This window comes from Psittacula echo (genome assembly GCF_963264785.1).
Source record: "Psittacula echo genome assembly, chromosome: 1".
Taxonomy (NCBI): Eukaryota; Metazoa; Chordata; class Aves; order Psittaciformes; family Psittacidae; genus Psittacula; species Psittacula echo.
In genome coordinates, this window is record NC_137735.1 from 160,462,980 (window position 1) to 160,483,810 (window position 20,831).

Here is a 20,831-nt window from a genome sequence, read left to right on the forward strand (position 1 = left end):
AAAGAATTCTGGTGAGAGATGTGAAAATATTATTGTGAAAGAAGCCTGATCCTCACAAATGTTTAAATTCAGGGCATCATGGTCAATCTTGAATTATTTACTGTAAGACCTCCAAAAGTTAGTGGTTCATAAGGAGAAGAATGAATTAGGTTGCAGGGTACTATGGCAATACATTCCTGTACCAGTGCCATAAAAATATATGGGAAGAGTATTGTAGAAAGAATGTCAACCTTTAGAAAAAAGATTATAGGCAGAAGTATAGTAGACTGAAATGTGGTGGACTGCGTGAAGATCTCCAGTGCCTCACTGGACAGACAAGAAATAGAGTAAGCTTCTGTTGAGCATTGAAGCATCTCACAATAAGAATGGTTCAAGTCCACATTTTAAAAGTATTAACATAGATTATGTAGAGAATTATGTAAATATCAGACAAGTTGATATGTCAAATGTACGTATCAGCTACCAAAAACAACAATGCAAAAATAACAATATTAAAGGTTTGACATTTGTATTTGAATAGCTGCCTTTGAAGATACTGAGAGTCTCTTTTAGGAAGAAATATTAGTCTTTAAAATTTAAAATATGTTAAAGTGTACAGTGACTATTCCTTGTCATTAGGAACGCATTAGCAAGCTTCTGTTAATACTAGGGTAAAAAACAATAAAAGAATATTTAGGCACTTGAGAGCCTGATTGTAATACAAGTCTAAATGTAGCTTTCCTGGTGGGATGCACTAATAGTTTCTGTGGAAAGAGGAGCAGTTATGACAAAGTTTTTGCTTCAGGGAAGTTTGACTTCCATTCATTTATAATGCTCTCTCTAAAAACAATTATAAAGTCAGTAGAAGAAGACAAGTAAGAAAAAGTGCATAATGTGACAAGACAAAAAAATTAAGTTTGTTTTCTTTGGTCACAGGTAGCTGGTTCTCTTGCTGGATTGTGGTTTCTCAAAAAGTAAGTAGTCAGAACCCGTGGTCTCCATTATATTGATTTTTGCAATAAATAATGAATTCAGCCAGAATTCTATATAGATAGGCACTAGCTTATATTCCATAAAATGGTTCAGAGATGGATGGTGTAAATCCCTCATGTAGATGGTATCTTAAGCTGGTACTTCTTTAAGTGCTGACAATCAAACGGTTTGTGCCTTATTGAGCACATAACAATGCATGCAAGACTTTTCCTGGGCCGGCTGACTATAGAGATGCATGGGCTTATCCTGAATACACTGTGGTTCATCACTTTCAGAGCATGCCTGGTGAGACATTTGCTAAGGAACATTTTAAGGAAGCAGTTTCCATTCATTTGGACTGTTTCCTCTGCTCACCTGTGAAAAATTCCCAGAAGTTACAGGGTCAGGCAGATGGAGGTTAAAACATAGAGAGCAGCAGTATGGCTTTTCCTGGGCTAATGCTTTTGATCCCTGTTTTTGTCCTGCAGCGCTAAGCCTGAAAACATATGATGACATAGGTCTGATGAGGAGAAGGGATTTATGTTGATGTCCCCTTACAGTAGGTCACTAAGGTGTTTGATTTTTAGAGTACACCTAAAGCATTTTACTTCCAGAATAATTCTTTTCAACGCTTAAACGTTCTTTTCTTATTAAAAGAGATGGATGTGTTTTCCTTGATTAGGCTAGTTTTGTCAGTGATTTAACAGGCAGTAGATCTGCAAGAGACTACCAAAGCAGGACGTTTTCACAGTAGTTTGAGGAAAATTATTGGAGGGGTTGTGGTTATACCATGAGCTGAATTTCCATCTTGGCAAAAACCCCTGCATTGCACAATTGCAACTAATTTCAGAAATTGCTACAAATGCCAGTAGGTTCCTGAATTACCAAAGGTAGCTGAGTAGATGAATAAGTCATTTATTGCCTTGGCCGCTGAACACACACAGGGTTACTTTGCCTCAGTGGATCGTGGGGTAGTTCATAATTTACATTTCAGACATACAGGACAATATTTAAAAGTGAATGGAAATACACATAACTAACCATTAACATAGTTTTTAAATAAATGAACATTGAAGTAGTCTTCAGTAGAAAAAATAAGAGGAAAAAAATGCTATTTCCAGTAATGCATTTTTTTTTATTTCCATTAAACAGTCTAGCCTTGAAAGCAAATGCAACACAATCAGAAAACAGTACCTCTGACAAACCTCCTGTGATTGTCACTGACACTAGCACCTACTACATCATTTATATCTACGTGGGAGTGGCAGATACCCTGCTTGCCATGGGAATCTTCAGAGGTTTGCCCCTTGTGCATACGCTTATCACAGTGTCTAAAACTCTTCATCAAAAGATGGTGCATGCAGTTCTTCATGCACCTATGTCAACATTCAACTCTTGGAAAGCAGGTAACTGAGATGGGAACTGATTGACTCATGTATGGGTTTCATTTCAGTTAAACAGTTTTCATTCTGTTAAAGGATACTGTTGGTTTCTATTTACATTTTCAACCAAGCTGAATGTTGGAAGTTTGCCACATTAAGTAATTTATGAATTTTTTAATGAATCTTGATTGCACTTTCAGTGTGACATATTTCAGTTATCAATTCTGATTCTGAAATATCACCTTGTAAGTTAGAGAAAATGAACTGTTAACTATTTGAGGCAATAAAACTAGAATAGCTTCTAATGAATAGACCTTGTCTAAAACTGCAATAGAAAAGCTGTAGTCAGCTATGTGCTGAGTGACAAGGAGTCAGATGTGGATGATAAATAGTGCTTTATTTCGTGAGTAGTGCTACTAAAATGGCATAAAACATCAGCTAGTGTGAATAATGGTATGCATGTTCGAATTTGGCTCTGGAGTTGATACAAAGTTCATTATATAACTGGTGCAACAAGTTCTATCTCCTGCTGTACATGAAATTCCTACCCTCTGCCCTTCTTACTGCTGCTTACTAAGTTACAGGAGATGCTGGTAAATGGCAATACAGCGTAGGGTTTCTCCTTCATTTTTCCATTAAATTCTTAATTCTGTTGTCACCTGGTGATTAATACAATAATTCTGCTCAGAAGCTAGGAAACTGGTGTGCAAACTCATGCAAATGCTGCTGTGCAAACTCTCTGTGTATCAGCAGCGCCTGCTGCATAAGGGGTACAGACCCTACGCTTTGTGTCTCTGTCCTGTTTGTTTGTTTTTATTACATTTTCTTCTTGTTTTCCTTTTTTTTTTTTTTGCAAAATTCCGAAAGTTGGAACAGAAGTTATGGAGCCAAATTCCTCCATGGGGCAAGAAGCTGTAGCTCCACTAAACTGTAGTGTAGCAGAATTGCATGTAATAGAAAAAATCTTGTACTCAATATTTTGTATTCAGAAAAAGTTGTTCTTTTTATTAAAGTAATAAATGTAGGATTTTTGGGGTGTTAAAATGTTTGACTTTCTTTTCTTTTTTTTTTTTTTTTCCTCAATCCATAGGTGGCCTGCTTAACAGATTTTCCAAAGATACGGCAATACTGGATGACTTACTTCCACTTACAGTATTTGACTTCATTCAGGTTTGTAGAATAAAAGTTCTAAATTTTGCTGTCTTATAGCACTGTAGAGTTTCAGTTGTACATCATGCAAAAGAAATCTTCCTAAGAAGAAGAAATAACAATTGGAATAAAATCCCTCTTCCTTTTTTTCAGTCTATATACCTATTTGCATAGGTTCTTATGTTGTGTGTCGGCTTCATTGCTTCTTTTTTGAGTACTTGGCTATATGTGTACCTCCACTGTTTGTGCAAACCACTTTTAGTACTCAGGCTCAGAAACATTTTTGCCCTGCATACCCCTCCAGTACAAGTATCCCTGCTTCTGCCTGCATTCAACTTCAGAGGTGTAAAGAGCATTCATTAGTTTCTTTTGGTTATCTTGGCTCAAGATTAGTGTTTTTTTTCATCCTATCCGTTGAGTGCATTCATTCATTTTCATTACTTTGCATCCTTAGCCTCTTCTGTTACCAGTTTGCTAGCATCACTCCTAATGTACTTCTCTTTTCTTGAGTATATTTTTAGTTTTCTGTTCTTTTATCTTCTGTGGAAACTCTTCCAGGACTGCCTTTTTGGGCAGTTTGAACCATGATGTTTTGTGTTCAGATCTCAGTTGGGAAGTTCTGTGCTTTTTTTTCCCCTTTTTTTTTCCCTTCACAAGTTTGGCTGCATAATTTTGTCTTTTTATCCTTTGCATCTTTGTGGCTTCCCCTGAGTCTCTGGGATTTAAACTGTCAGGCACTGGATAACTGTTCATGATGGAGGAGAGCTTTAGATGACTCTGTTATTTGAAGGAATTTTACAGTCCTGGTTGTAGAATCATAGGACAGTTAAGGTTGGAAAGGACCTTAAGATCATCTAGTTCCAATCCCCCTGCCATGGGCAGGGGCACCCCACACTAAACCATGTCAGCCAAGGCTCTGTCCAACCTGGCCTTGAACACTGCCAGGGATGGAGCATTTGTCATTTCTTTGGGCAACCTTTTCCAGTGCCTCACTACCCTCATAGTAAAGAAATTCTTCCTTATATCTAGCCTGAATCTCCCCTGTTGAAGTTGGAGCCTGTTACCTCCTGTCCTATCGCTATAGTACCTGATGAAGAGTCTCTGTCTAGCACCCTTGTAGGCCCCCTTCAGATACTGGAAGGCTGCTATGAGGTCTCCAAGCAGCCTTCTCTTTTCCAGGCTGAACAGCCCCAATTTTCTCCGTCTGTCTTTAGCCCTTTTTAATTTTAGAATTGCAAACTTTTCCGTTTTTGGATGGAAAGGCTTGTTTCCAGCATACGTCCTGGGAAACTCCATGCATTGCAAAATCTTCAGTTTTGAATGACCTTCCAATTCATCCACACTGAAGATAACATTGAAGAAATACAAAGATAGAGGCAATTCCAGTGTTTCTCAAGGAGAATGCCTTTGTTTGCTTCCCATCCTGCCTGTTCTGAGACTTTGTGGCTTTGTGTGGATCCCAGCACTCCTCATTAGTGTCCCACCACTGATGCTGCAATGCCAGCTTTTCCTCAGGTAGAGCTGATTCCCAGAAACATTTAAAAAATCAAGTAAAATCTCCCCTGGCTCTACTGTTCCTCTCTACCTTTCTTTAGGGGATGGGCAGGCCTAGCAATCAACCTAAACACTCTACTGCACAGATTGCCTGTCTCCATCTGTGAGTTTGATTTGCTTTACAACCCCCATCAACATGATGGTCTGATCAAAGCCTTTGTTTTCCCTGTATCTTTGTTAGTAATTGATAACTTAGGCTCATGACTTTAGAGAGGCCAGTGCAACTTCGCATGAAGAGATTCAATGACATTACACTCTACTTCATGTCCCACTGATGTCCTGAAGATTTGCTGAAGGAGTAAACATGGACACTAAGACCTTCTCTGAATCATTACTATTATCGTTGATATGATCAGGATCCATTACTGTCTTTTCTGATGTGGCCATTTTGTTTCTAGTATTTTGGATCTGCCATGAGGATTTTATTCCAAAATTATTTTAGTTAGCCTGTGTCTGCGTTTCAGACTCTCTACACTGGTTTCTCATATTTTCAACAGTAAGGAAAAATCCCTAAATTTGGCTTTTCTGTTGTGATGCCTGTCAGAGGCTATCCGATGCTCTGGGGTCCCATAGGTGCACCTCTGTCTCCTCAGCCTCAACTGCAGAGGCTCCTGAACATCCGTGGTAAGCCACCCTGTCTTCAGGTTCTTCTGGTGAAGATCATCGAACCTACTTGAGTGCTGTCTTGAATGATTTTCACTGGTCATCCCTTCATAAAAAAAATCCTTCTGATCTTCTATAGATTCAGGCTTGTTTGGCAGCTTTAAAATTCCATGGACCCTGCTTATGAACAAAGTCAGATTCCTCTAAAAGAGGAACTCTGCTGATTATTTCAGAATGTGGGAGTGATCTCTGGACTTAAGACCTGGGACCTCTCCAACCCCTCTGCTTAAAGCAGGTTCAGCTAGGGCAGGTTGCTCAGGGCCATTGGATTTTGGATATCTCCAAGGGTGGACACTCCACAAGTCCTCTGAATAACCTGTTCCAGTGTTTGACTATCCCCACAATAAGATGTGGGGATGGTCAAAATAAAACTTTTCTTACGTTTAAATGGAATTTTGTGCATTTCAGCTTATGCTCATTGCCTCTTATCTTCCCACTGGGTACCACTGATGCATTTTATCTGCACCAACTATCTAGTGGTATTTATATAAACAGAATATAATTGTTTAATATATATAATTTATGAAAATACTTGCACATGTACACAAAATAATATATAACAAATACCATAAGGTAAGATCCCCTAAGCCTTGTCTTAAGGCTAAACAATCCCAGCTCTATCAACCTGTCCTTGAATATGAGATGTTCCAGTCCCTTTATCATCTTCAAGATGAAGATGATTAGTTTTTCTTAGGACTTTTATGGGCAGTAGACTTATCAGTGGGCCTTCTTTTTCAGGGACAAGGGCTTTTCATCCAGGATGAATGAAATCTAAGGTTGAAAGAGGCCAGGGTTACTCTCCAATCACTGGGATGTACCCAGTTGCCCATAAAGGAAACAGCAGTATTAGCCTTCATATCAATGACAAGAGATGGCATCTGTGATGCTTTCTCTGACAGCCGTCTGGCCTGCTCCATACATCTTGGGTATGAACTGTAACCAGCTTATGACTGCAGTAGCATTACCACTAGTTTTAACATCTATCTTGGTCTTCTACCAGTGCTTACAGTGGGGCCATCATTCCTTGGAGATCCTTCATGAGATGCTGCTAGCGTATACTGATTGTCCTTAAGGTTTAATATAGTCACACTCAAAAAGTTACGGTGAACTCACTGGACGTTTATACCTGTGGTCATGACTGGTTTTCTCTAAATAATAAACCCCTATTTTTTAACCAGAACTGCTGCTGCAGTCATCACCACCCTGAACCCTTAATGAATCGCTATCTCTACCACCAGCTGCGTTTCCAAACCGGTGACACAGAGGAAGGATTAGAACATGTCTCCCCATCTGGCCTCTGTTCAGGCCTGAAAGCTCAGCACCTGGGGCATGGCAATGCAGCACTGTGGCTCTTAACTGGGCTATGTGAGCCCTCTGCTGCCATTCCCTGACCATATGCCAGCATCACTGGCTTGTGTGTTGATTTTTGCTACTGCCTTTTAAAGAAGGTATCATCTTCTGTTTGCCTTTACACTTACTTTCCTACTGCATTGCCCAGATTTCTGATTAAAAAAAAAAATAAAGTAAGAAACCTGGAACATGCTTACCTGCTCCTGAAAGACCTCTGACTTGGAGTACTGGCAATTTCAGTCCTTCCTGGAATTTAATGTAGATGTAGTAGCAAAGGTACCACCAGCAGGTTTCTTCCTAATGTGAAATTAGTTTTGCTTTCCATCTATTTCTTTGCTGAGTGGTCATTTCAAATGATGTTTCAATGTGATGTTCGTAATTTTGTCCAAATTGTCCATTTGCAGCTGCTTTGAGCAGATAAGTTTGCAGTTTGAAGTAGTTGCTTAGTGTGAAAGGTAACACTCTGATGCAAAGCAGAACTTTGCTATTCTGTGTACGCTGGTATACTTGATTTTCATTAGATTTAGGTATGAGACAAAAACAGTCTAAGTGTTTAAGGTGCTTCTAGAGTAAAGATCAAAGCCTGATTTAGCTAAATCTGTCTGGAGCTACCAAGGATGAGGTCTTATGAGACCATGGTGGGTTTAATGGATTAACTCTAGAATGAATTTGTTCCTTTTGAGTCATCTGTCCTCTTAAACCATCTTTCTTTCTCCTGAAACTGCTAATTTTTCATATCACAAATCATCTTCTGACGTATGACTTATTTCCTGTGTTGTCCTGATCAGGACAAGTAGTAGTCAGCTCCTGACAGTCTGGCACTCCTAGTCCAGACAAGACAGGGACACCACCACTATGTTTGGGAGGTGGTTGCAGATACTGCAAGTGGTGTTTTTGCAATTTTAACGGGACAGTGAATGCCTAGCTGCCATTGTTTTTGTGTGGCTTTGTGATTTAGAAGCCTGCAATTCTGGTTGTACAATAGAAAACACTACTTCCATCTATTAAAAAAGATGGCAGATATTCCAAGAGGTTATGGATCTGGTCAGAGTTATTCATGATCTTTTCACGGAGGTTTGTTCTCAGCTGCAAATCCTACTTAGGTTAGCACTTTATGTTTGTTGAAGCGATACATAGTTGCCATGGGAAGGAGATTCATCACCAGTCTCTAGTCTATAAAATGACAAGTTTACTATATCAATAGTATTTTTCTTTCATTCTACAGTTAATACTGATTGTGATTGGCGCTATAACAGTAGTCTCAATATTACAACCCTACATCTTCCTGGCATCAGTGCCTGTGATAGCAGCCTTTATTGTGTTAAGGGCATACTTCCTCCACACTTCTCAGCAGCTGAAACAACTGGAATCTGAAGGTAGGAGCAGCAAAATTGGTGGAATTCTAAATCCACAACAAATCAATTGAGAAGTGATTCACCCTTTCACCTCTTCTTTGCCTTTTCTCTTGCAAGATGCTATTGTCTCTGGGAGCAGAACACTTATCTCCTTAAAGCCAGTGCTGCTACTGATCCAGCCAATACTGAGTGCTCTGCTGCCAAAGAGCGATGGAGAAGATCTTTTTAAAGCTGGGCTTTATCACCACTGCAGCTGAAAACAAATAAAGTCTTGACATACAGTTTTCTTGAGAGTAAATGTAACTTGAAAAATTGTGGTCAGTCTTGGTATGTGCCCTTATGAGTTTGTTTCTTTTTAAGAAATAGTTGGAATTGATATATTTTTATTCCAAAGAATTCTTATTTCTAAATAAGTTATTTGACTAAACGTCCTTCCTCTCCTCCCATTAAGAGACTAACATGTTCCAAATAAAATGGAAAACCTCATTCTGAAGGGTGAGTTTGCAGATCAGGCACTGTGATCTGGCTTTACAACTGGCAGGTCCTCAGCAAATCAGACCTGAATCTTAAACACTGATGACCATCTTTCCTTTACTGCAGTGTAATTCTGAAGTTCCTCAAATCTAAATCTAAATTTCTTTGATGTTCACAGCGATCCAGCACTGGCTCACCGCTTTCAAAATTACAATGTCAGTACAGCTGAATCCAGAGCATTACTCTGTGCTAAAAAAACTTCACTTGATGGAGTTATCAGAAATACAGAAATTCATTTTGGCTGGGGAGGAGCCACCTTTCTCTGCAGGAGCTTCCCCAAGTAGTATGCTAACTAGGAAGAATTAATGTGACCCTTTCCTGGCACTACAGTATATGGAATTTCAACCCATTCATGCAAAGTCTGTTGTTGTATATCCTGGTCTGGGGTTACTTTGGTCATGTACTCCAATAACATATGTAAATTAAACACTGACAACAATTATACTGCTGTGAGAGCATAAATCTGTGTATCTGTGTTATTTCTAAGGTGTTTGCTTATAAGTGTTTATGATGTTTCTAATTTCAACACTTCACAGCTCGGAGTCCAATATTCACCCATCTTGTTACAAGTTTAAAAGGTTTGTGGACACTGAGAGCTTTTGGGCGGCAGCCATATTTTGAGACCTTATTTCACAAAGCCCTGAACCTACATACGGCGAACTGGTTCCTCTACCTGTCAACACTACGCTGGTTCCAGATGAGAATAGAAATGATATTTGTTGTCTTTTTTGTTGCTGTGGCATTCATCTCTATCATAACTACAGGTACAATAATTTTACTGCAGTACTGAAATGAAAGTCTTCATTTAACAGCTCAGCTTTAGAAACTTCCAAGGGAAATAAACTATTGCAAACATGTTTAGCATAGATTGGAGTCACTGATTTTAGTATGTCATAATAATAAACATGATTTAATTAAAATAGAGATTACACATTATTATCTGCAATCTGATGTTGTAGAGGACTCATTAAAGAGATTAGTCTTGAGAACAATATCTGAAGGGACAGAACTTTTAGTGACGATAATTGCTGTAAACAATTTAATGTGTTTGAAACCACATTAATCTAACCATTTTAGTGTACTGAAAAGCTTGGATGTTGATTATCATCTGTTTAGCCCAGACTTTTTTAATAAATAGACGTTAATGTTCCTTTCATTTGCAAATGGCTAAGACATACAAAGGTTTAATGATCTTTTAAGGTCAAACCAATAGTAGAAATAGTCATGCAGTTCACTAATTTCCATCCCACTGGTGCATTTTCTGATGTGAAGTTTTGCGAATTCCAGTCAAAATCCCCTTAAAAATGGCTCACCACTCTTAGTAAACCCAGTACATGAATGAGAATCATTGTACGCCTTACTATCATAATTGTATTTGAAATGCCGCCGATGGCTGGCCAGGTGTAGCCAGTTTCTGGCAAGCAGAGAATTGGGGAATAATGTCCCCCAAATGTTGGAATAATTCAATTCTGTGGAAAACCTCAGCGGGTTTAGCTACAGATTACTTCAAATACAGTTTTTAATTCACTATGATTTTGTTAAGTATTTTTTTTTTTTCAGTTTTGATTCTCAGGCGTTATTCCCTCTCCCCCAAGTTTTACACTGAATTTTGTGTGCAGGATCTGGATGGAGTTGCAATACTATGGCCACTGATGAACAAGAATTTGCTGATTTTGTTGAGGAGGTTTCTGGTTCTAACAATATCCAGATTTCATTTGATCGTAGAATCATAGAATAGTTAGGGTTGGAAAGACCTTAGGATCTAGGTCCAACCCCTCTGCCATGGGCAGGGACACCTCACACTAAATCATGTCACCCAAGGCTCTGTCCAGCCTGGCCTCATACTGTGTTGAAAAGGAGCTAAGAAAAGTATACATTTTATCTGGTATTGTATGAAATGATATCCTATGGTTTTGTGTAAGGAGCTCTTCTGATTCTTAGGAAAAAAATAAATCCAACCACAGAAATATTTCAGTACCTACAGTACTTTTGTCACAAAGGAGACTTTTAGTTCCCCTAAAATTCATAGGGAAACATTTCCCCTGCTGCCCTTCTCATTTTTTCATTTCATGTGCTCAGTAGTTTGGATTTTTTTTTCAGGAAAACTATTTCTTGTGTTATTGTTTTTCTGGATATTTGAGAAAAGGGGTTCGAAGCACTTTTAAAAAACTTGAAAATTTGTCATCTTGCCACCACTGTATAAAAGGTCCTTGGAGCAATACTAAATTCCTTTTCTTAATCTTCCAGCTTTCATGAGTAATATTTTGCTTTTCTTATTTACTTTATAATTGGTCTGATAACAAGTTGTATATAAGGAAAACAGGAGGAAGTTTGTCAAAGAAAGCCATAGAAGAAATGGAGAAATCATACAAAGGCATTTGGCTTAAATTCCCAGTTCCATTTAATGCATAATGAGATTAAAACCAACAGTGGGGTAGTTTAAATGCTTATATTATACTGTATGAACTCATAAGCCAGCAGTGTGTGCTTGCAGCCCAGAAAGCCAACCGTATCCTGGGCTGCATCAAAAGGAGCGTGACCAGCAGGTCAAAGGAGGTGATCCTGCCCCTCTACTCTGCTCTCATGAGACCTCACTTGGAGCATTGTGTGCAGTTCTGGTGTCCTCAACATAAAAAGGACATGGAACTGTTGGAACAAGTCCAGAGGAGGCCATGAGGATGATCAGGGGACTGGAGCACCTCCCGTATGAAGACAGGCTGAGAAAGTTGGGGCTGTTCAGCCTGGAGAAGAGAAGGCTGCATGGAGACCTCATAGAAGCCTTCCAGTATCTGATGTGATATGATTCACCCAGTGAAGGGGGCCTACAAGGATGCTGGGGATGGACTCTTCATCAGGGACTGTAGTGACAGGACAAGGGGTAACGGGTTCAAACTTAAACAGGGAAAGTTTAGATTGGATATAAGGAAGAAATTCTTTACTGAGAGAGTGGTGAGGCACTGGAATGGGTTGCCCAGGGAGGTTGTGAATGCTCCATCCCTGGTGGTGTTCAAGGCCAGGTTGGATGAGGCCTTGGGTGACATAGTTTAGTGTGGGGTGTCCCTGCCCATGGCAGGGGGGTTGGAACTGGATGATCTTAAGGTCCTTTCCAACCTTAACTATTCTATGATTCTATAAAGGAAAATCTCTGGAAAACCCCTTACTTTTTACAACAGACAATAAAAGCAAAAGAATTTGTATCTGCATCTTTGTGGAACAGTAAATAGAACATGTCCTCTATTTGTCTGAGAAATGAAAATGTAAACCAGCACAACTATCTTGAACTTTGAAGTTGCCAGCTGTGGTGTTTTAGTTAGATAAAAGCAATTTCACAGATTATATGCTTTGTAAAAAGGAAATGGAAACCAAGATTTGCAGAGGCCTGGTTCTCTCTACAGCTGAAGTACCAAGATTTAATTTTCTGTTCTGCCAAAGGAAGAACAGGGTCTCTAGTGAATTCAACGGCAAAGTCAGGTGTTTAGCTGATGATTAAGCTCTCAGTCCTTTGTATAAGTAGCAAATCTGTGTTTTCTCCATGAAATAAAAGAGGAGAGAATGTGAATATGTATTTTAAGATATACGTACTAATTTTCTGGTTTATTTGCATATAAATTGAGTGTTTTTCTCTCCACAGGTGACGGACCAGGTAGAGTTGGCATTATTCTTACTTTAGCTATGAACATCATGGGAACCTTGCAGTGGGCAGTAAATTCAAGCATAGATGTGGATAGTTTGGTAAGCATAAAATGCACTGTAATGTGCTGGCTGTTGAGAAATTGCCTTATTTTGTTGATTATAGGTGTTCAGTGAGTTGTTTTCTGAGCTGGAAAGCAGGCAGATATGTCAGAAAAATTCCCCTCATACCTTTCATAGCAACCTACTGGCTTTGGCACAGCACAAACTGAGTTTTTCTAAGATCAATAATTTTCCTGGACTAGGATAGGCAACAGCAAATAATTGAATTTGAGGATTCAGATTGCAGATGTGAAAACTTCAAAGGCTTGGAATTGTTTTCTTATGATTATATACCTTACCAAGGTATAAAATATACATTACTTGGTCTACTTAAGGGCTTTGCACAGCAGATCAGGATGCATGTTTTCTAGCTCCCTCCATGCAAAATCAGCAGTGATTCAAAAATCTGTTGTAGACTTCCCTGAGGGTCTTTTTCTCTGACATAAGGCTTTGGAGTGGTCCATGTTTACCCTCTGAATTTGTGTAGCTAGTCCGTTAGTTAGGATTGGCTTTAAAACAGAATATTTCACAAGGTTAACTCATCATCACCTGTCTGTTGAGATATGAGAAGCAGCAGAATACTCATAAAAGAATATGTTTGTTCTTACAGTTTTTGTCATACCTTAGCTTGAATGTGTGAAAGTTTAGATGTTATTTTTACATGTACTAGCTAGTTTTCTCTTTACACTTCAGGCATTTTAGGATCTATTTTAGAAGAAATCTTGTTGTAAAATACAGTAGCTTTATAAACAAAAAGACAATTCTGAGAAATTAAAACCTCCCACATCCAGGCATAACCTCGCTGAACCCTAAATTAGCTTCTTGAGACAACCATGTCAGTACTGAAAAACAAACAGCTTTTACAGCAGATCTTGGAGACAGTCCTGCAGTCCTGATTAGCTTAAAAGGGTTGTCGGTAAAAAAAAAATGCAATTGGGGCAAACAATGACAGTGCAGGAATATTTGCCAGTTCAATGTATTTTTTTTTCTTAAATGTGATTTAGCCAGCTTTATCCTGAAGGAAATCCTTAAGAGCCCCAAACCTGGGAATTAACCACTTACAACAGCTAATCTCGTGTTTACACATGTGACTGGTGGTAGTCCAGAAAGCTGGCTACCATTCAGGGACACATTTTTTCCCTATCCATGAGTTGTTTAATGCTGACTCTTTCTTTGCTTCTTAGAACAGCCTGTCTTGAAGGCCAAGCACATTGTAAAAGGCCTTCTTTGCTATAACTGTAAGACACACCAAACAGCAGTTGTGTGACTGATAAAGAAGTAAAATGTGCCATTGGTAAGGCACAACAGAGACAGAAACATTTAATCTGCTCTCATTTGTAAACTCCATTTTAACACAGTAAGGCATAATGTGGTCAATTCAAGTCTAACAATCTGCATAAGAATTATATGGTTTAATGCAAACTGAAGGTGTTTTACAAGAGTAATAGAATGTCTTACTGAAGGATTCAGAGGGTGCTGAACACATCAGTGTTTCAATGAAGAACTTCACCCTTTTTCAAAATACAGCAATGTTAAAATGTCGTCTAAGCAATAAGCTACTAAGCAATAAGGAAGTAACTCCCTTTCCCCTGAAAAGAAAATCTCAAGTTGCTTTAGAAGTTTGTGAGTACTTTTCTCTAGACAAACTACTGTATGGAGCACCAGTCATATTCTGTTAATGATAGCTGCCTAAGGTGCATCAGCTTATAGGTGGATCCTCTGGACTTCTTTCAGCGGTAGATAGCTGCCCACCCCCATCCCATGGATGTTTAGGTATCCCAGATGACAAACTAGTAGATACTGCTGGCATTGAAAAGCTGCTCCTGTAAGCAAGCAGGTAAGAATAGCTAAATGGTTTTAAGATAATAAAACTGCTTCAGTGGGTGATGCAGATGTATTATTTCCCATTCTGTATCCTCTACATTTAGCACTTCCCTCTTTAAAGTCTTTTACATTTATTTGGTGACAGATGTCCTGCAAAGCCTTGCATGTGTGCCTTAGTATTGCATTTGGTTATACTCTATTTTTCTCTCATTGGGTACTTTGAAGCTCCCCACAGGACCAGATTGACTAGAAGTGACACATCTCCATATGTCTCTGGTTACAGATATGCACGCACCGCTCTAGATAGCATCATTCTTGCTCTTCCTTGAGCAGCTGTGACATCCATGCTTAAAAGCCTGCACAGAAGCACGTCTGAATGTGTAGCACATTTGTAGGTAGCAGTTTTTGGTTGCCAGATAAGCTGGAGTTTTCTGCAAGTGGTTGAAACCCATGTCCAAAGGGTGCTCTATTAGTGTATAACATTAAGCTCGTATTGAGTTGTTTTACAAGATATGCAAGGGATGGGACATCAGTAAAATAAATGCAAGCAAAAGGACAGGAAGGCAGGAGGACAGAGGAGCAGGATGATGTGAGGAAGGAAAAAAGAACCAGAAGAAATACTGGCTAAACAGATGGGTAGGTGGCAAATTTGACTTTATTCCAGACAATCTCCTTCCTGAGCTTTCCGTGACACTGACATATATATTGAAGAATTCTAAGTTTCTATTTTGGATTTTTTTACTTGCATAGATATCCTCTTTGAAGCAATTTCTGTTGAACTGGTTTGGCTTTAACTGAAAAATCTCCATTGTCTTTTAATACCCCGTAATGGTTTTGGCATTTCATTCTCTACATCCCCAGCTCTGATACTTTATCTACTCTGCTTTTTTCTTTTCTTAACATATGTGGTCACTCTGACAGCTCTCCATTGTTTCATTTCAAGCTACCAGTTAGGCTGGCTTTATCTTTTCACTTTGATCGTTTCTGCTAATATCCCTTTAGCTAGTTTTCAGATTTTTTCATATCCCTCTAGGCAGCCTTGTAGTATTTTTAATCCTTTTGCTTCATAAGGAAATAGAAAGTAAGTTTTCCAGTAAGTGCTGCTTTCACAGATAAGCACTGGTTTGTCCCAGTGGACTGTTTTAATGCTTTATAACCTTCTTGTTCACTGATGTGCATTCTGTAGTAGCAGTGCTATAACTGAGAAGGACAATTCATTTTATCAGGGACAGAGAAAATGCCATACTTTTACTGTTGCCAAGATTACTTATGTAAGGAGATATAAAAAGAATCCCCCAAAGAGATATTGAAACCGCACTTGCTAAACCTCACAGTGTCCAATCCTGTATATCAGGGATGCTGAAGAATTAAAGTAGAGGAGAGGACCAAAGAAAAATTAGGACTTAGAAAAATGATGGTGCTTGTTTTTACTACTGTCAGCATAAAATCTGAGACCACTGTTAATTTATAGAGTTTAAGTAGACTAAATTCTTGATTGTGAAATCTGCATCAGAATGACAATTCTCAAAGTGAGGTATTGGTCAGCTGGAAGGAAACAGAATCTTGAAAGATCTGTTGGAAAATTTCCTTTTCTGCCTGCAAAGCAGTGTGAGAAAGAACAAAAAATTCAGTACGAGTTTTAAATGAACTAATTATTTCATTTTTGCAGTATGGAACAGGAATATATGCCCTATAGGTGCACCCAGAATGTAACACCAGAAGATGTGAAACCTCAGTAAAACCGTACGGTCTGTCTGCATTGACCCTGTTTTTGCAGTGACTTAATGCACTGGGGATTTTTACAGCATGAACCAATTGGACCAACCTCTCATAGAACCTCTCAGTTGCACACTGCACTTTCCAGCCAGCATGGTTTTGAGGTGGTGTCTTAACAACATGATTGTTAAGTAGTATCCATGTCTGGTCTGGAGAGGGTAACTGCTCTCTTTTAGCAGAAGAGAACACAGGACCTGATGAAATTAATTGCATTAGATTACTTGTAAAAGAATTACTTCTTCCACTTTCAGGAAATATACATTACATAATTATATTATGAATTCTCCTTCAACATTAAGAAGAATTTAAGTGATGTTAATGAGAAAGTAAATTAAAGAATGTGCAGTGTTATTAAAATCTCAGTAAAATACAATTAGGCAAGGCTAAAAATAGTGCATTATGCTCTAGACATTTTTAGTTGGAAGTAGTAAATATACTCCTTTATTCTAAAGCATTAACTAGTGAATGTGAATATAGCAGGCACATTGTTGATGGGAGTAATGGATAAGAAATTTGCTGTCAGTTACACTATGCCTGTCATTATGAATGACAGAAGATTTCTATCTATGAAAGGAAGAATGGATATTTTTGTAAAATGTGAGTGACATTTATGCTGCATTCTGCCCAGATCTAAATCATAATTCAAATTACAGAACCAGGAAAGCATCCTTTTGAATTTATTTAAAGTATTAAGCTGTATGAAATATCTGCATATGTGATGTGACTGAGAAATTAGTCAGGATAGCTGGGACATAGAGGTAAAATGTTCTGCTGTAAGAGAAGGCTCTTTGTCCAGCTGGTTTCGTAGGTACTGATATACTGATAGATTTTAGCTACTGTGTAATGGTAGGATCTCTTGGGCAATCGTAGGGAATCCCTGCCTGTACAAATGTTCACAGGTCTTTACAAAGCCAAGAAGGACCTTCATTTCTGAATTTTTCTGTATAGATAAGATTTCTAAAACAAATGTACAATCAAACACTGACTAAACAAATGCATGGTGCTCATCCATGCATGTATTATATTTACTAGAGACAGACAGGAAGCAAATTGTCAGTTTTGTCCAAGATCTTCCTGTATGTATCACCAAATGAGATGACATTCATATGTCAGCATGATGATGACCATGCCTTTCTATCTTGCACAGTGGTTGAGATGGAAATTGTAATCAATATGCTCGGGTGTTAGCATGTTTTTCATAATTTCTGTCACAACAGTGTTTCAAGATGCTAATGTAAGCTATGATCCCAGTATTTCCTTGCATTGTATATAAATTTGCTTCCACATAGAAAATCCACCTAACAATATTTCAATCTGGATCAAAGAACAGGAGGGAATGGTGATAGATCAAGTAGAATAATTTTGCAGGAGGAACATATAAGCAATTAAACAAGGTCAAAGATGTACAAAGGCTTTTCCATAATGCCACTAAAGAGAGATACTACTGGGAATACAGATTAAAGAATAAATGCTAATAATAAGGCCCAGATATTCCTGGATGCAGTAGCTAAGCAAGTATCTATCTATTTATTAATTTAGTTTGCTAAGTAATGTCTGACCAATAAGCATGGAGACTATCTTCTAATTTACTCCTGTTGTTTACAAGGACAAATTTTGGTAAAATGAGGAATTTAGTTAAGTTAGTTGGACTAGCACTTAGGAATCTGAATGTAAAGTCAAGTCACGTTACCTTCAAGTGAAGAGCCGAAATTTGTTTCCTGAATACAGAAGAAAAGCAATAGGAATTTTTGGGGACTTTAGGGCTATGAATATGAACAACATTCTATAAAAGCATATTAGAAATTACAGCCTCTACAGAATGGATTAGTTAACCCAAACAAACTGTTGCTAGAGGTCAAGAAGCAGATAGAAAGGAGAGACTTGACATTTGAAGAAGAATTGGCTGAGAAGCTGGAGACCTGATAATGGCCACATCAAATGAACCCACCAAGATGGCAGTGGTTGTGGCATGTGATAGAATAACAACTGTCACTTTTGGTTAAGAAGGAGAAATCGAAGTCATTGGTGCCCCCATCAGTTTGTTAGTCTGATGGCAGGAGTCTTTAGAAACAATTTTTGAAAATATAATCAAAGATGCAGTGTTTACAGAGTGAATTCACTGAGGTTTGCTGACATTAAGGTTGCATCAGACTAACCCAATAACTGTATTTGATGATTTATTTTCCAGACAAAAGTAACGTAGTAGATCTCATTTGTCTTCAGAAAAGCACCGGCTGTGGCTCTGTTTCAGAAATTATATAAATGAAGGAGATCAGGATTATTATGAGAACTGTAAACTAGTTAATGAGTTGGACAGAAAGGAAATGGCATTAAGCTGTAAGCATTAAGCTGTAGGGAGGCTACTCTGCAAAGATTAGATTTGTGACTGAGCTCATTTTAATCTTTTTTTAATGGTCTCAAAGAAAAAAAAATGTGTTGAAGAAATCTGACAAAGGCACAAAGCTGAAAGGCAATGTTAGCATGAAGGATGCTGGGAATTGAAAGGTATTAAGTGACCTCAAATGGCAGATACAAAATGGATTTCAGTAACTGAAGTGCAAAGACTTGAATTTAGGGAATACTAAGAATAACCTCTAAGGTAAGTCAGGATCTCCTTAGAAATGGCTAAGATGGAGGAAAGGTTGACTGACCTCTGCTTAGTCAGAGTGTGGCTCAAAGATGTAACTGTGAAGAAAAGAATATGATCTTTCGGTGTGTTATTCAAGATATTCCTAATATACATAGGAAAGTATCAATGCCTTTGTACCATGTCTTTGTGAAATGTCATCCAAAATGTTGTGTACATTCTGGCCAGACAAGAAAGAGTAATTTGAACTGGGATGTTTGGAGAAGGAGAACTTATGTTAAGAAAGAGGCTTAAACCTGGGCTATTCTCTAGTCCCGGAGAGCAAAAGGTGACTGGTCTAAGCTAGCTCTCTATAAATCGAGGAAAGCAGCTAGGAAAAAGAACTACTTACGATTTGAAATTAATAAACCTACAAGAATAAACTGGTCCATAGACTCAAAAATACGTTTTCTGACTACCTGAGCAGTGAAGTTCTAGTGAAGGAGGTAAATGAACTGTTTATTAAATGACCCTTGACCCATTAAAAAGACAATCAAGGGGAACACTTTAAGTCCCATGCTCCTTTAAAAAGTCACCAAGACTGCTACCGACAGCTTCTGTCTGAAGTTCATGAACTACAGGATTTGATTATTTCACTGAATACATATAATAACAGATATAAAATTAGTTGTCATGGAACTTACTACTAATTATTTGCTAAAAGCTATAGATAATTTCTCATAGAAACTCAGACGTTAATGTCTGATGAGTGTTCCTCTTTATTTGATGCTACGGCTTTACATCTTTCTGTTTCCACATCATCTGCTGATTGCACATAATCATATCTGCACATAATCTGTCTTTGGACATCAATCATTATTCAAGGAACTTCAGCTTTTTGGTTGGGCAACCCTTTCAGATAGAAGGAGTTGAAGACTCCAAGATTGCTTTCATGATCATACTTTGTTTTTATAAATACAGGTCATCAGCAATTTTCAAAATATGTTTTTAGGGCTGGAAAGACCTATTGTGTCCATTTATAAAGGAAGCAAATGGAATCACATGTTGGACTACTGACAGTAGTAAAAAAGCAAGAGAATCTCGAGCTCTAGACAAGAAGTATCCTGCCTTTTGAAATTATGCTATGGTATAACTTACACAGAAAAAAGACTCACTGTTCTGGCTAGGAATTAGGAATAACTTGATTCCATTTGTTTTGACACCTAAGTATTAATTAAAATTAGAATACTCTGTTTTGATTCGTAGATGCGGTCTGTCGGACGAATATTTAAATTCATTGACATGCCAACAGAAGAGATGAAAAACATGAAGCCACAGAAGAATAACCAGCTTTCAGATGCCCTTGTAATTGAAAACAGGCATGCGAAGGAAGGGAAGAACTGGCCATCTGGGGGCCAAATGACTGTGAAGGACCTTACGGCCAAATACGGTGAAGGAGGAGCTGCTGTGTTAGAAAACATGTCTTTTTCAATAAGTTCAGGGCAGAGGGTGAGACACTTCTTTGTGTGTTTGATCTGACTTCTATTAAGCTTAACTATAGGAATGTCATTATAAACCTATTCATTGAGTAAAGAGTAGGTTCAGTTCAGTGAAGTTTTGTAAATTCAATTGTCACAAAACAAAATAATCGTCTAAAGCACTTGAAGAGCAGAAATGTCTTGTGTCTCCTCTTAAAAAGAGCTCATCTGTAGGATTATTGGATACAAAGAAAAAAGGGCAAGGAAAATCTGCCTCAGTTATCCTAGAAATCTTGAGGCTACTTACAACTCAGTGGAGCACAGTGGGGATGGTTGCTGGCCATGAGGAGCAGCATATACTGATAAAATACGTATGCAGCCGTTCCCCAAGTTGTATTCCTGTGATTAAATGCTTCTGCCTTCTCCTGGGAGAGGGAAGCTTGCTGGTGAGAGCAGGTGCCGGGGGCAGCCTGACCCTGGTGGAGCAGGGCATGAAAGAATACTGGCTCCTGTGCCA

The 20,831-nt window shown here is 38.4% G+C and overlaps 1 protein-coding gene across 1 annotated transcript in view; it reads left to right on the forward strand.

Moving 5' to 3' along the window:
* CFTR (CF transmembrane conductance regulator) overlaps nt 1–20,831 on the forward strand; it is a gene marked incomplete at both ends in the record, with an annotated part of 90,697 nt that overhangs the window by 53,348 nt on the left and 16,518 nt on the right. Inside the window, 7 exons of the mRNA XM_080627934.1 lie at nt 916–953; nt 2,104–2,357; nt 3,424–3,503; nt 8,275–8,425; nt 9,475–9,702; nt 12,570–12,670; nt 20,103–20,345. Coding sequence (XP_080484060.1) covers nt 916–953; nt 2,104–2,357; nt 3,424–3,503; nt 8,275–8,425; nt 9,475–9,702; nt 12,570–12,670; nt 20,103–20,345 — 1,095 coding nt within the window. The remainder of the gene's footprint in view (nt 1–915; nt 954–2,103; nt 2,358–3,423; nt 3,504–8,274; nt 8,426–9,474; nt 9,703–12,569; nt 12,671–20,102; nt 20,346–20,831) is intronic.